This window comes from Micromonas commoda, chromosome 4 (assembly GCF_000090985.2).
Source record: "Micromonas commoda chromosome 4, complete sequence".
In the NCBI taxonomy this organism is placed as follows: Eukaryota; Viridiplantae; Chlorophyta; class Mamiellophyceae; order Mamiellales; family Mamiellaceae; genus Micromonas; species Micromonas commoda.
In genome coordinates, this window is record NC_013041.1 from 150,855 (window position 1) to 166,724 (window position 15,870).

Here is a 15,870-nt window from a genome sequence, read left to right on the forward strand (position 1 = left end):
AGAATGAACCGCGGCGCTGAAAACAACATAACACGTGCACGCTAACGTCACGCCGGGAAAGATTCGTGGACCCTGAGGTGCTCCAAGAACGTCCACAGGTTCTCCCCGCACGCCTCGTACCCTCGTAGCGCCGCCCTGAACCCGTCGCCGTACACCGGATCCTTTCTGACCTCCATCTGCCGCCGCCTTCGCTCCGCCCACGCGGCGACCCTCGGGTCCCCCTTCGGGTTGGACCCCTCCACTCCGCCCCGGTCCCACCTACCGCCGCCCAGCCACAGCCACGCGAACAGCTCGCACACGCCCTCCTCCATCGCCAGCGGCAGCAGCGGAAACTTTCGCATGAACAGGTAGCAGTGGCCGTACTCGTGCGCGAGCACCGCGCCGAGCGCGTCCGAGCTCATGCCCTTCAGCGCGACGACCCCTTTCAAGATGCGTTTTTCCTCGACGCTGACATCCGGGTGGCTTCGCGCCAGCTGCGCCGCGCGCTGAATGGACCCAGGGCTGGCGTCCGCGAGATCGCACGAGCCCTTCACCGGGGTTCGGTCCGTCGGGCAGGAGGCGTCGCCCGGGGAAGAGCCGTTGTCTTCGGAGAGCTCGTACCCGGATCCGCGTCGCTCGAGCTTCCAACCGAGCATGATCTTCTTCCACTCCTCGGGGGGCGCCCTTCCTTCGAGCGTGATCTTGGTGCGCGTCACCCCCCGCGGGCCGTTCGCGTTCGGACCTGCGTGCCGTTTATCAGCGGCGCGGGCGAGCCGATCGGCCGTCACGAGCTGCACCGCGACCGTCTGATCCCCCGGCGCGTACCTCGCGCCCGCGTGGGAACAGAAGCGAATGACGCGATTCATGAGATGAGCCGCGACGACGTCGTCGTTGACCGCCTCACGCGCGCACGCCTCGCACTGCCCGATGACGGCGTGCCCGCCGGACGCCCTCCTCGCGGTCCTCGTCGCGCCGTCCGTCTCGTTTCGAAACCCGGCTCGGCGCTGCTTCGTCTGAAACTCTTTGGTAACGCAGAACCCGCAGTCGTCGCAGACGCTGCCCGGGGCGGCGTCGCATCGCTCGCACATCGCCTCGTCGGATGTGGCGTTCCTGACGTACGATTCGCCGCTGGCCATCGCGACGGCGCACACGGCGCATCGGGGCGCGTACGTCTTCTGGTAGCACCCCTCGCACACCGCTCGCTCGTCCTTCCCATCCTTGGAGTCGCGCACGCGGTTGAATTTGCCTCGCCTGAACTCCCGTGCGCAGTCCGTGCACTTGAAGTGCCCCTCGATGAACTTGCGGCCCATCGCGGACGTCACGCTGCCCTCCAGCCCCTCGCCGCAGCCGCACGCGCACCTGGGCGCGAATATTTTGACGTGGCATCCGCGGCAGTACGGCGCGCCGTCCGGCCCCTCGACGTACCGGCTGGTGACGTCCCGCGAGCATCGACGGCACCTGAAGCACTCGCGATGGTACTTGCCGCCGAGCGCGCGCACGAACGCGCCGCTCATCCCCCGGCCGCACCCGTCGCACTTCTCGCAAACTTTGTCCACGTGGCATCGCTCGCAGATGATTCGCCCGGACGCCGGCGGGTGCTCGACGAACTTGCTCGCGATCGGCTCGGTGCAGAGGTCGCACGTGAAGCACTTGACGTGGCAGCGATGTTTTCCTCCGAGCGCGGTGAGAATCTCGCCCTTCAGAGGTCTATCGCACCGCGTGCATCGCTCGGCGTATCGATCATCGTAGCACCCCATACAGCACAGCACGTTCGGTCTCTTCGGGTCCGACGCGAACGTCTTGCACTCGGCGCCGCACAGCTCGCACCTCAGACAGTCCGGGTGAAAAGCTTTTTTATTCGGGGCGACGAGGTAGCGGCCGGTCACGCGCTCTCCACAGCCACCGCACCGTAGGGCGCCGCCATCGACGCGCGCGGGCGTGACGGAGAGGCGCCCGAGGCGCCTCTCCGCCTCTTCCAGCGCCGCCAGCGGGGAACTCGGCATGCTGGCGCGCTCGCTTATGGGACGGGAGACGAGAACAACGGTTCAAATTCAGATTTTTTTAGAGAGACCACAAGTACTTCTCTCACCCAGACAGTCCCAGCTGAATGGGCTCGTCGTCGACATCCGGCGCCGTCGTCCTCGTCGGCCACGGGAACGCCCGTTGCGTCGCCAACACCCGCTGCAGCAGCGGGTCCGTCTCCCGCTCCCGCGCCGCCGGGGGCATCGGGGGCGTCGACGTCGGCGGCGGCGGCTTTCCCACCCGAGGCGCCAACCTCGCGCCGCCAGCTGTGCCGCCGCCCGACATCCACAGGTGATTGGCCAGGTCCGCCTCCCGTTCGTACGACTGCGCCGCGCGATGGGTGGCCATCGCGTGTGAGGTCGCAGTCGCGGCGAGGGGCGAGAAGGCGGATATGTGCGCCGGCGGGAAGAGCGGCGGGAAGAGGGGCGCGTGAAGCGGCGCTCTTCGATCGCGTTCGAACAGGATTTCCGTCGAGGAGCGCCCCAGAGATGAGCCCCGCGACGATTGCGAAAAGAGGGGCGTCGCGGAGAGCGCCGCCGCCGCTGGATTGGACGCGGCGGCGCTCGATCGCGAGGAGATCGGCGGCTGCCAACCCGCGTCTTCCCTCCACGGGCCTCCTACGGGCGGCCACTCGCGGGCCTCCACGGCGGCGAGGGTGAGGGGCCGCGCGACGTTCCGGTCGGTCTCCACCTTGGGCTCAATCGGCGCGACGGTATGATGTCTTAAAGTAGACATCACGACTTTGACCCTCTCGCCGGGGCTCCTCGAGCGCCGCGCCCGCGGCTTCTTATCCTCCTCCTCCTCCTCCGCGTCGTCGTCGTCGTCGTCGTCGCACGTCTGCCGCTCGTTCCTTCGAACCCACGCGTTCCACTTGAGCGTTCGGTCCAGCTTCGCCGCCGGTTCCTCGCTCCAGCCCTCCCACTTGAGATCGCCAAAGTCGTCGTTGGGACCCGCGGGCTCCTGGGGCGCGCCGCACCCGTCCCGCGCGATCCCGGCGTGCCAGTCGCAACGGTGGCAGCACCAATCGTCCGGCAACGCCTCGGGGTCGACCCACGCGGGCAAACGCCGCCACTTGGCGCACCCGCGCTCCTTGCACTGCACCCACTCAAAGATCGGGAGCTCGTGCGACAAGCCGACGTCGCCGCCGAGGAGGTGCCCCATCGTCGGCGTCGCGCCCGTTCGCATCGCCACGCTCACCGCCGCGAGTTGACCGGTGAGCACGGCGCCGTGGACGCACTGCGCCCCCTCCAGCGAGCACGCCTCGCCCGCGAAGTAAACCTTGCCGCCGTGTTCGGGTTCGCCCAGCGCCCTCACGTCGTCCTCGTCGGAACCTACGCGCATGTACGAGTACGCGCCGCACGACCACGGGTCCTCCGCCCACCGCGTCACGTGCCAGTCCAGCAACGCCGGCGTCGGCTTATTCACCAGCTTCATCATCTTGCGAAGGATCTCGATGACGTCGTCCTTGACCTGCGTATCGGAGCGGCCGGCGAAGCCCTCGCCGAACGGGGGCGCGACGTGCGCGACGATGACGTTGGGCTTGCCGTACGCGTGCATGTTGATGAATCGGTACCTCTGGTCGGTGCAGTTCAGGAACCGGGCCTTGGCGGGCCAGAAGCAGCTCTCGAACCGGAGGACAACCTTGTTCTCGGTGCCCATGCCCAGAGCGGCGATCGCGGATCGTTTCCGCGGCGACAGGGGGGGAACGAACGTCACCTCGCTGCGTCGCGCGCGACCCTGCAGCACGCCGAGGGGCAACGCGACGACGACGTAGTCGCACAAAAACTCCTCCCCGGTCGCGCTCGTCACGACGCACCGGTATTCCCCGTTCGCGTCCCACTCGCCGGTACCGTCGCGAACGACGACGGACGCGGCGGGGGTGGAGAGGCGAATGCACGCCTGCGGGATATCCTGCGCGGCGGTGGCCACGACCAGGTCGTGGTACCCGCCGACGACGAGACCGTCGCGAAGATCCAGGTCCTCGTCATCCGATTCGATCTCCTCGACACCCGTTTTTGGACCGTTTTTGGACCGTTTTTCGTCGGGCTCCTTCTCGGGCGCACCCGCGGCGGGCGAGGGGGTTCGCGGCGCGGCGGCGGCGGGCTCGGGCTTCGCCTTGGAGTGCTTCTCTGTCGCCGCCTTCGCTTTGGCCTTGGCGCGATCTTTTCTCCGGGTAGCCTCGAACCGCTCGAGGAATCTTCGCACCGCAACCTTCGACCGGAGTTCCTTCTGGTTCTTGCCGGGCGCGTGTTCGCCCGTTGTACCGCAGTTTTCGAACTCGAGCCTCTCGTACTTCTTGGAGTTGACCTTGCGCCACAGGGAGAAATACGCGTCAAAGTGCTTCGGACCGTGGGTGCGTTTGATCGCTCTCACCCACACCGGACCGGTGAAGTGCCTGTTGCCGTTCCCCATCGGCCCCTCCGGCGCGGTCGCCACGATTTCCTCGGGCGTCTTCTCAAACCCCCCCTTGAGGTCGGACGGAGGCCCAAAGCCGTCGTCGTGGCCACCCGACTTGCAATCATCGGCCTTCTCCTTCTTGGCCTTCTCCTTATTGGCCTTCTCCTTCCTGGCCGCCGCGGCAGCCTTGGCCTTCTCCTTCTTGGCTTTCTCCTTCTCGGCCGCCTCCGCATCCGCAGCCTCCTTGGCCGCGCGCTCCGCAGCCTCGGCGTCGTCCGCCTTGCTCGGCTGCTTCAGCTGCTCCTTGGAAGCCTGGATATCCTCCTCGATCGCCAACTTGGCCTTCACGGACACGGCGCGTAACCCCGCGTTGTATCCCCACTGAAGCACGCGCGCGGACTCGTACACCGCCTCCTCGGTGGTGTTGAGTTTCCCCTTGAACATCGAGTTGTAAATCCTCGAAGTCGCCGCGGCGATGGAGCAGTCCCGCCTGTCCGCGCTCTTCGCCGACAGAAACTTCACCCGATCGCGCTCGATATCCGCCGTCGCCCAGCGGACCTCGCCCACCGTCTGCGCGTCAAGAGATCCCCACTCGTGCTCGCCCTCCCATTTCTCGCGCGCGACGTCGTCGCGGGGCTCCGCGGGCGGCGGCGCCCCTTCCCGCGCCGCCGTCGCCCTGAGCGCCGTGAGCCCGTTCTCCCGTTTGAGGTACTCGAGTTGCGACAGCCCCGCGCGGGCGGCGCGCAGGGCGAGGGACGCGTCGTCGCCGTCGGCGTACTCGTCCGCGATCCACCGCCGCGCCTCGTCCTCCGTTTTCGGCACTTGAACCGACGGAAGCGCGGCGTTGACCGCGTAGAGCGCCTGGAAACCTTTCTGCACGCACTTGGGTTTCACCTTGCCCCCGTGCGTGGTGTCGTACCAGTTCGCGTTGCCGCCCCATCCCTGCGAGTAGCCGCCCTCGCCGGGGTCCAGCGCGGCGCCCTTTTGCTTGGCCATGACGTACACCGGGTTGTACTTGTGGCACCCGTGCACGAAGGACGCGCCGAGGTCCAGCTTAGTCTCGGGGAGGTTGTGCTCGGGCCGCGCGGGCAACGAGGCGGTGTGCACCCTCCCGCCGATCCGATCTCGCCCCTCCAGCACGGTCACCTCGATGCCCATCTTGATCAGCGCCCGCGCGGAGCTGAGACCCGCGGGACCGGCGCCGACCACCACGACCCTAGGGGTCCTCCCCGCGCACCAGGACGTCAGCGTCTCGGGCAGGTCGACATCCGTTCCGACTTTGGCCTCTTCCCGCTTCGCGCCCTTCTTCGCGCCCTTCTTCGCGCCCTTCTTCGCGCGTTCGCCACCGCCGCCGTCGGCGGCGGCGGCGTTCGGCGGGAAGAGCTCGGGGTGCCTCGCGACCATCTTGCGCAGCTTCTCCGGGTTTCGTTGGGTCGGATCGAGCGCCGCCGATAGCTCCGGGTCCTGCGTCATCTCGGTCCACCCCCGCCATTTCCCGTGCTCATCCTTGAAACGGTGCTTCCGCACCGCACTCTGAAGCGCCGCGATCTTGTCGTCGGTCCACGGCGCTGGCGCGTGGGACTGCGTCGACGCCTTGGTCTTCCCTTTCTTGTCTCTCGCCGGCTCGGCGGCGGTCTTCCGCTTCTTCGCGGGGGGCGCCTTGGGAGAGGCGGTTCGCTGCCAGGCGGAGGATATTTCGCGTTCGCGCTCCCACCTGTCGAAGTTTGTGCGTATCTCGACATCGTCCATGCGCGATATCTTCTCCGCCTCAACGAACGCGTTGATCTGGTCCTCGCTCGTGCTCGTTCCTCTCATCTCCTCCAGCTGACCGCGCCAATCGTAAGCGCGCCAGTCCGCGCCGATGTCCCTGAGCTCGCATGGCTCCTCGGCACCGACGTAGTGGTACGGGTCGGAGTATCCGAGGTATCGGAAGAACGCCTCGCCGGGTCGTGCGTGATTTTCCTTGCTATGCAAATGCATGGAGCGCATGCACACCTGGGATATCGATGGAACGGGCGGAAATGTCAGCAGCGGGCGAGATCGCGCGAGCGCGTGAGGGCGCGAAAACGATGTTGTTTTCTTGAGCACGGTTGCAGGGAGGAGGGAGCGGACGGGACGCGGGGTGAGCCGTGCCTGCACCGGCCATATGCCGTCCTGCGAATTCACGATACACAAATCACCATCACCCGGGAACCTCGACGCGTGCGACATCGCGCACGCCCGAACCCGAGGCACCTTGTGGGCGCGAAGTTGGTTGTCACGTGAAAAAAATCTCACTGCTGCCAGTCTCTCAGAACCGAGGTCTCTGTCATCAGCTTGTCGAGGTTCCAGCTTCGAGGTTCCGAGGTGAAGGCAATCCAACCGTCGGGTAAAACCTTCGGAGGCATTCTTCCCTCCCATCACAGTGCCCTACCCCATAGCAAGATGAAAGCGGGGTTCCTCGGGGGGCAGAGGAGGTCTACCAGGGCTACCAGGGTGCGGGTGCGTGATGCGCCCGCCGCAGACGACGACGACGACGAGGACGTCCCGCCTCCCCTCGTCCGCGACAGCGACGGCTCTGATGACGACGACGATGCGGCGAGCGACGATGGCCCGCCCTCGCTGGTTGAGTTCCGCGGTTCCGGAAGCGACAGCGACTACTCGACGGTATCGGGCGAATCTCCGCCGCCCCTCGTAGACGACGACGAAGAGTTCGACTCCGACGCCGACGTCTCCGACCCCGACGAGTCCGGCGACGGCCGCGCTCGGGCCCGGGGCGCCCGAGTGAATGGTCCCGGCGCCGGGTCCGCCGCGTCCAGGTCGTCCAAGTCGATCGAGAGGGACGGATCGTACTACTGCACGTGGAAGATTCCCGGGGTACGTCAGGGCATGGACAACCCGACCAGACAACAGTACCACACACAGTACGTGGACGTGGGCGAGATGTGGGACAACCTCGGAGGCCGATGGGACGACGACACCGATAAAAACAACGAGCTCGCCGGACTCCAGCCGGTTCAACAACGCGCGCGATTGATCCTGTACCCGAGCGGGGACTCCGCGTCGAGGCGCGGGTGGGCGTCGTGCTACCTGCAGATGAAGCAGTTCCAGCGCGTGCGGACGGACGGCGGCGACGAGTGGGTCGAACACAACAAAGGGGGGATGTTCTTCTCCAACTTTGCGCACTACTACGTCGCACCCACGCAAGGTCTGCGCGACGACGAAATCCCGGGGTTCTGGGAAGAGCTACCGCCCGCGTTCTACACCTACCACAGATTCAACATGAACAGGAGGTCTCACGGATGGGCGGACTGGTGCCAAGAGGCGAAGCTTCGCGAGCATCTCGACCCGGACGGCGCCCTGTGGGTGACGGCGAAGATAACCATACTGAAGGAGAGAAGCCAGCTCTTCCCCGACGATCGCGGCCGAGGCGTCGGTGGGGTCGGCGGCGAGGTTGGAAGCGGCAGGTTCACGTGGCACATCGAGAACATGGACTCGTTCCTTGGCATGATGAAGCAACACAAGGTGACCTCGCCTGAATTTCGGTGCGGCGTGAGCGACATGCCGTTTTGCGTATCCGTCCACGAGACAGATCCCATGGACAAGTCGGGTTCAAACCTCGGCCCCGCGGACGCGAGTAGTAAGGGTTTAGGGATCGACCCGAACGAAAAGGTTTCGCAGCTGTCGATATGCCTCGAAGTCGCCGACGCTTACACGAAGGAGCGCCGGATCAGCTTCACCGACACCACCTGGCTCCTTTTCCGCGTGACGCTCCACCACATCTTTGACAGCAAGGCGAGCATCCACCGGGATACGTACGGTCGTATGGCACGGAACAACCCCATGGGGGATGACGAGTCATTAGGCTTCAGATCGTTCATCCCCATGGAGGACTTTGTCGAAAGCGGCTACCTCGGGCTCCGTGAGAAGGAAAACAACACCAGCATCACGGTGACGTTCCTCGCGCTGAGGGAGGCGTCGGAGGCGAAGACGTCGTCGTGGTACGCTCTTCCGTCGCAGTGCAGGGATCCAGTGCTGGCGGCCGCATCGCAGAAGCCGGGGGGACCCTCGGTGGGCGCACAGCTATCGGTGGGGAAACCATCCACCGCACCAGGATCGTTTACGGTGACGCACGCGCCGGTCGTCAAAGGCATCGCGGGCGGGATTCCGGACGAACCTAGAACAGCTATCAAGGGCAAGCGCCCCAAGGGTCAACGGCCGCAAGATAACACGGATAACGGTCGCATGCAGTGCGTGGGGCGCTTCGTGTGGCGAATCGACAAGTTCAGCAAGCTCAAAGACATCGTGAAGAAGCGCAAGATCAGCAATCTGAGCATAAAGTCGCCGCAGTTCACGGTGGGCGGATACAGCATGCGGCTGATCATGTACCCGCGCGGTATGACAAATGATAACCAGGATAAACCGCCAACGCACATGGCCGTCTTCCTCCAGGTCTCGCCCGGGCGAGGACACGTTGGGAAGGGAATGTTCAGTTACAGATACAGAGAGTCTGACAACTTGCAACTCTGCAACAACTCTGACGACTTTGTAAGCTCACTCTGGAGCTGTTTCGTGTCGCACAAGCTCGGCTTGTTAAACCAGAAGGACCCGAGCAAGTCTATCAGCCATAACGACCAGAAAAGGCACTCGTACGAACAAAGTAAATGGGGCTACGAAGAGTTTGTGCACTTAACCAGGGTCTTTGACGACAAGGAAGGATTTTTGGTGGACGACTCTCTGGTGCTCACAGTCGAGACACTCGTCATGGCAGAGTCCGGCGAGGCCACCCCCGGGCCCCGTCTGTGGACCCCGCCCAGGGCGTTGTGGCACTTCGACCCCCTGACGCCGAAAGGCCGCGCGAGCAGAATCCTGAACGCAGAGCTAGTGAAGGTCTTTGACTGGATGGGCGTCAAGTCCGCGCCAGACGACGAGCATTACCTGAACCTCGATGCCACCCTCAAGGAGGCTTTGGAGGAGTGCCGTGTGGAATACCCCGACGACCCCATGTTCTCCTGGACCTGGGATCCAACCATATGCGATCCAGAGAAGGTTTACCCGGACTGGGAGTATGCCGCGAAGGATGACTTTTTCAGCGTCAACGCGGCTCGATCCTGTTTCGCGATGTGCTGTCAACTCGACTGGATGGACGCGGAAGGGATGCTCAACGGCGAGAGGCCGGTGCCGACGTCGGAGACACCGAGGCTGTGGACACTCTTCGGCATCGCGCTGCGGTGGGACGAGGCGAGTGCAAACCCCCCCGAGTCATGGAGGTTATCAAATCAATTCCATGAGCTCCTCACCGATTTCATGGAGGCATTCCGCGACATGTTCGCCAAGATTGACCAGTCTGTTGACCAGTATAAGCTCGCCGGATTCATGGACGTGTTCTACGATCGGGAGAATACCAAGGACGGGGACGCGATACAAACGAACAAATGGCTGTGTTTTTTCCGGATGCTGCGGATCATGTCCCTGCAGTACCTCGCGTTCCAGTTTCCCGATCGGAAGATTCGTTCAAAGGTGATCTCAGAGCTGCGCACTCCGGGCGCCCCGGCACTTCCTCCTGTCTTCTACGAGAGAAAAGAGGCATTTGTCGTCCACAAAGACGGGATGCAGTTATGCGTGCTCGACTACCCCCACTTGATGTTCTTCTTCAGGTGGCACCCACGCACGGCTTATATTACTCATTACCCTTTCGGCTGCATGGCGATGGATTTCAGCTGGAAGATTGACAACTTCACGATCTTCCGTGATGTCATCGAGCAGGAGAGAGTGTTTACCAACGTGATCAACTACAAAAATCTCGTCGACCTGGAACTGTTCATGCTCGCGAACAACGGCCAGCTCCGCTTCATCATCAAAGCCAAACCGGGGAGAGGCTATCGTCGTCAGATATCGTCAGCTATCGTCAGCTATCGAATTGCGGTGATGAACGCGAAACAACCCACCAAGACTGTGTGGCTAACCGGAAAGTTGACGACGAACGACCAAGACGCCGAGTTGGAGTACATGCCGTTGACCACGCTGCTGGACAGGGAGTCCGGGTTCCTGCAGAAAGAATCCATCACCGTGCAGATGTGCATGGTCGATCTCCTGCTCCATTCCGGAACCACATCATCGTCGCCGGCAACCGCCCTCGCCGCGCCGGCGGAGAAGGCGACGTGCCTAGGCGGGTTGGACGAATCTCATAGCGAGACGTGGCACAGGATGGGGAAACACAAACAAAGACAGGTTTTGATGGAATCACTCGATGGCGCCTTCGCCTCTTCCTCACTCGCGCCGCTCCTCAAAAGTATTCCTTCGGAAGAGCGCGCGAGGTTCATCAAGGATGCGAAGGAACACATTGGAGACAGGTTTCGGGAAATCGGCGTCGACGACATGGGAGACAGGTTTCGGGAAATCGGCATCGACGACATCGACAACATGGAGCAGTACATGGAGCAGTTTGGCCACATGACGAAATTCCTGGAGCATAAGCTGAGCGATATACAAAACGCGCCCGATGAGATCAGGCCTAGGCTGAACCTGAACATGAACGAGGCGCTGCAGGCGCTGAAGGCGCTGGACGGCATCAGCGCCTGCAAGACGGGGCCGGCGCAGGAAAGAATCGAAAAGTTGAGATCATTATTCATTGAGATCAGAAAAGATCTAGCAAAGGCGGCGAACGAGGAGGGTCCGGCGTCCGCGCCCAATGCGATTGTGTCTGGAGAAGAAGAGAAGACGTTCCTCGAAATACTGGGAAGGCACACCCTCGAGATGAATCCGGAAGATCCAGTGTCGCTCGCTTTTCCTGGTCAAAAAGTGAGGCTTTCCTTGCCGTGGATCTGGGACGAACCCAATCCTCACGAGAAATTGACCCACCCCGCCTGGAACACCCCCGACGCTGCCGTTGTATCCGAAACCCTCGCATCCAGCTCCACACCCACACAAGACGCATGTATGCTCTTGTACAGTGTACCGCACGAGTGGATCCGCGACTGGCATCTGTTCCCCGAGATTAGGGCTAACCCTAACCCCGATGAGCATCGTCAAGATGTGGACGAGTCCAATCACCGAATTGCGTTCCGGCAGCTCGTGGCGACAAACCCCAAGGCGAAGAAGGACATCGTCCTCATACTGCACAAGCTGTTCAGGGATTCTTACACAATATGGCAGATCTTTGGAGGCGGCGCAGCATTCATCGAATCTCTTGACTATGCTTTCCTAGACCGTGACTACTACAACGACGCGCGGATTGGTAGGCACGACATCGCCGTGCCCGCGGCTGGTGAAACTGCTGATGAACCCCCCAACAATTGGCGTTCGTACAGGAAACTGCTGCAAATCCTGGAGGTATATATGAGCGTCGAGTGCCTGCGCGGATTCATCTTCTGGCGGGTGCTCCGTGCGATGAAGGAGATGTGGCATCTTTCCACGCACCAGTTCTTTCCAAAGAATGGTGAGTGGCCCAAAGACAGGACACTGCCGGCGGATTTTGACTACGCCTCGCACGCGGTCAACCCCGAGGCATTCTGGCCGGATCACGCGGAGTTTGCGAAATCCGAGGGTATCTTTGAGGGTTTGGCGTACTCCATCGTCACGATGCTTGTTCGCGCGCACGAGCTGGAAATTGCTGATCATCTCGACGAAGCGAACGGATATATTGGCGACCATTACCCGCTCGAGAAGCTGGAATGGACTGAATCACCTCCTGATGAGCAGTTTGAAGAGGCGCTTGACAAATGCGTGGGCTTCGGCATCCTGTGCGAGATCGCCAGGCTTGGCATCCACCTCAAGCACCTGCAAGTGAAGCAAAAAAATCCTCGGACCAAAATCAATCAGTTTGTGGCCGATGTTTGTCCCTCCCCCGCTCATCTCGTCTTCCACAAGATTGTCTTCCACCTTCCAAAGCTGACGCCAAATACACCTGTGTGGCACACGGAGTTGATGAAGATGCTCATGGGACTTGCGAACGCCTCACCCGAGGTTATCGAGAGGCAGTGCAGATACCTCGACCTCATCGCCGGTGTCGGGCTGGACGATCTCGATTCCGATACGGCTGAAAAGCTTCGCGGCAGGGGCTGCGGGAGGCTGATATTAATCGATCCCGACTGGTGGAGAAACACAGCGTTCCTTGGCGAGTTAACGGAACACACCGTGAACGAAAAGTACTGGACAAATGCGCGAACGACAGCAGACCAGAAGAAGGAGGACCAATTCCATGCGAGCACAAAGATGGAACACTTCATACGGTACCTATATCCCCTCATGCCCGACGACACGAGGCAACACATCACAAAGCCCGAGTTTGGAACCCTTCGCCCTGAACATGTTCAAAGGATCCGCGGCGTGTACTTCGAGGCGATGCGCAGGCTCGTCCTGGATGAACGCAGCGGGGATTATCTCGCAGACAATTTGTGTGATTTCGTCAGTGAGTGCAAGTACCCGACGAGTGAGCTTGACGCTGCGCTCGCAGCGTGCCTGGAGGTCAAACAGTCCTTCGACAACGACAAGAAGAACATTCTTCGCATCCGCAAAATGCTGATTATTGGCGCGTGTCATCAAGAGAGCGCGCATTGGTATTGGCAACTCGTCGGTGAGTCTCATTGGAACAGGGTAGGGCTTTTGAAACAGGAACCAGACCGACATCCTCGAGCTGGTAAGCTGGTGCGCTGGCTCCTGCAGCAGGCCATGGCCAGAAACCCGGCAGCTGCGTCGGAATTTGTCAACGACGCCTTCATGAAAATTGACTCCTACGAGGTTGCAAAAGTTGCACCTTGGGAAATTTGCATGCTTCCTGAAATCGACCTGCCGCTCCTGTTTGAGTGCTGCCGCTACGTCGGCGTAAGGGATCCCAAGTTCCCGCTGGCTGATGATGATGAGAAGGCATTCCCTTTTCATAGGATCTACGAAAAAGCCATCGCGGCGCTCAACGCGGGGATGAAGGAACCGGAGGATCAAAATCCCGAAGTTCGCTATACCGGAGGAGGGTTTTGGTTTCAACCAAGCGTCATCAGACACGAGCTTCGAGAGTGGCTGCTCCAGTCCCTGCAGACTCTTCGCACTCCTTGGCTGGAAGACCATCCGGACATTCCAGACAAGAATATTTTCAGAGCGTCGGGACCCCTCGTCGACGACAACTACGCATCGGTGGGTCGCAGCAATCGGACAAAGTGCAGGACAGACTGTCCGCAGTTTGCGGCTGCGGCTGGTCACGAACGTTTGGATTCGGACTTTATCACCACGGTCATGTCAGTGGCGGAGTTGTGCCTGCGTGACAAGGACGGAACCCCTCGCAGGCAGAGTCAGCGCGTGGACGACACCGAGAGGGGTTACAATCCCAAGTCACGTCAAGGGAGGTGTTCAATCCATTCGAGGTCATTCGCCAGCATGTCTAGATCAGCGCGAGGTGTGTTTAATTTCTCGCGTATCGATTTGGACAACGAGCTGCAAGAGATGGAGTGGGTTCACTATTACGGCGTGTACAAGGACCTCTTCGAGATATACGGCAACCCGTCGATGATGAGGGGAGACTCGCCCTTGCCTTTGATGTGCGATCAAAGGATGAAGGACCCTTTTGTTGTGTACCAAGTGGGTGACGTGGATTTTAACGACCCAGAAGTCGTCAAGCTCGAGATTATCAACATTCTATGCTCAAAGTTCCGCGATTTGAGTTCCGCGGAACTTGGATCTGGGCTCAGCACGAAGTTCCTACCGGATGTTCGCGGGCTCGCCATGCTCCTCTTGGGCGAGCCGTTCGTAGACCTCCGACAAGGTTTCCACTACCGTGCAAATACCATCAGAGATCCCATCACAGATGAAGATTCTGTCAACTACGGGCATAGGTACGGGTATGAGGGGGTGATGAAACAAGATGCCCTGCACTGTCACGTTGACGAAATCGCGCCGTCCGATTGGCTCGCTTTGTTTGGGCACAACCCAGTCCTGAATAACATGGTCTTTGCACTGGCGGCTCTGTTCAGCAGGCTCGGTGTGAGCGAATCGGAGATGCGACGCTTGAAACATTCACTGTCCATGAACCAGGAAAAGCTGGACAAGACCAACGCGTCCATCGCCGAGAAGGCTGCGGAGCTCGGCAAGGAGACGAAGAAGATGCAGGCTAAGGTTATCGAGCAGGAGAAGAAACTCGAGAAGGCTGTCGCGAACCATAACAACGACATCGCGTCGCTCACCGCTGAAAAGAAGAAAGCCGAGGCGATACTTCGAACCGCGCAGTCGCAGCTCGAGATCTTACGCACCGACTCGGACAAGAACACCAAGGAGTGGCTCAAGAAGGAGAAGGAGTTTGAGCGCCGGTCCAAGGAGCTCCAGGTGCAAGTGACCAAGCTCAAGAAGGAGAAGGCCAGCGAGCAGCAGGCGCAGGAGCTCAAGACGGCTAACCAGCGCGTCGCCGCCGCGCAAGCGGAGACGAGAAAAAAGGAGCAGGAGTTGGTGGACGCTCGCACCGCCGCGGCCAAGTTTGAGCGAGAGGCGGAGGAGGCAACCGCCGCCAACCGCAATCTCACGGAAAAGGTGAAGGAGCTCAAGGCTGAGCTGAAGGGCGCGCAGCAAGCCGCGACGAGGGCGCAGAGAGAAGCCGACGCCAAGGCCTCTCAGCAAACGGCGCCGGATCCCAACCCGATTCTCCAGCAGAAGGCCAAAGAGCTTCACGAGTTGGAACGAGAAATGAAGAAACTGCAGGTAGAATTTGCCAAGGAACGCAAGCGCATGAATTGGCTCTGCGGAAATAAAATGCAGGAGACGAGCGAAGATGATCTGGAACAGCTACAGCAGGTACACCGCGCAGGTCTCATCGCGCTCGCCGATGAGTGGCATCGGAGGAGACTGCCGTTCGATGCGTGGGTGTTTCGCGACGGCTTACCCGAGCCGTACTTTCCGAAGCAACCCCCGCGGCGAGAGCCGCAACAGCAGCAGCCCGCGCAGCAGCCGGCGGCGTCAGCCGCGACCACCGTGGTGGGATCCATAACCGGAACGCAGTATCAGACGTCGCTACGGCCCAACCCGTTCCAGTCGCAAGCCGATCGCGGCCTCGGCCCCGCCACCGTGCCCATCGGCGGGGGTGGATCCGGGCCGTCCTCCGCAGTGGGAAGCCCCGCGCGGGGCGCCGCCGTCGGAGCCGTCGTCCATGGAGCGAGGATGGCGTCCATGGAGCGCGCTCAAACGGGAACACACGGAGGGGGTTTCTTCGGTTCGGTCGTCGGCGCCGCGACGGACGACGACGCGCTCGAGCCGGGGATGAGCTCGACCTCGGCGGGGGATGACGTCGACATCGGCGGCGGCGCCGGCGCGACGGGCGGGTCGGGATCCGGATCGGATGGTTTTCTGGAAAGTTCCGGGTTTCCCCGGGGCTCGCGATTCCAGGGCCTGGGGAACGGCACGTGGAGCGGGGTAAATTCCACGTGGCGGTGATCGATCGGCGCGAACGTCTCGGTGCGGAGTCAGCGGACAAACCATCGCGACGTTTCGCTCGGTCAATCGCTCAACTTTATCAAT

General features: G+C 61.6%; 3 protein-coding genes across 3 annotated transcripts; 1 reads left to right on the plus strand and 2 right to left on the minus strand.

Annotated features, from left to right (window-relative positions):
* Window positions 1–47: 47 nt before the first annotated feature.
* Window positions 48–1,982, minus strand: MICPUN_57546 (predicted protein; the record flags this gene model as incomplete). The annotated part of the gene is made up of 1 exon (XM_002501562.1): window positions 48–1,982. The coding sequence occupies one exon, from the start codon at window positions 1,980–1,982 to the stop codon at window positions 48–50; it is 1,935 nt and encodes a 644-aa protein (XP_002501608.1).
* Window positions 1,983–2,064: 82 nt separating this feature from the next.
* MICPUN_57547 (predicted protein) lies at window positions 2,065–6,609 on the minus strand (the record flags this gene model as incomplete). Its single annotated transcript, XM_002501563.1, has 1 exon — window positions 2,065–6,609. One exon carries the CDS (start codon window positions 6,607–6,609, stop codon window positions 2,065–2,067), a length of 4,545 nt encoding a protein of 1,514 aa, XP_002501609.1.
* A 213-nt stretch (window positions 6,610–6,822) lies between these two features.
* On the plus strand, window positions 6,823–15,786 carry MICPUN_57548 (predicted protein; the record flags this gene model as incomplete). The annotated part of the gene is made up of 1 exon (XM_002501186.1): window positions 6,823–15,786. One exon carries the CDS (start codon window positions 6,823–6,825, stop codon window positions 15,784–15,786), a length of 8,964 nt encoding a protein of 2,987 aa, XP_002501232.1.
* Window positions 15,787–15,870: the final 84 nt, after the last annotated feature.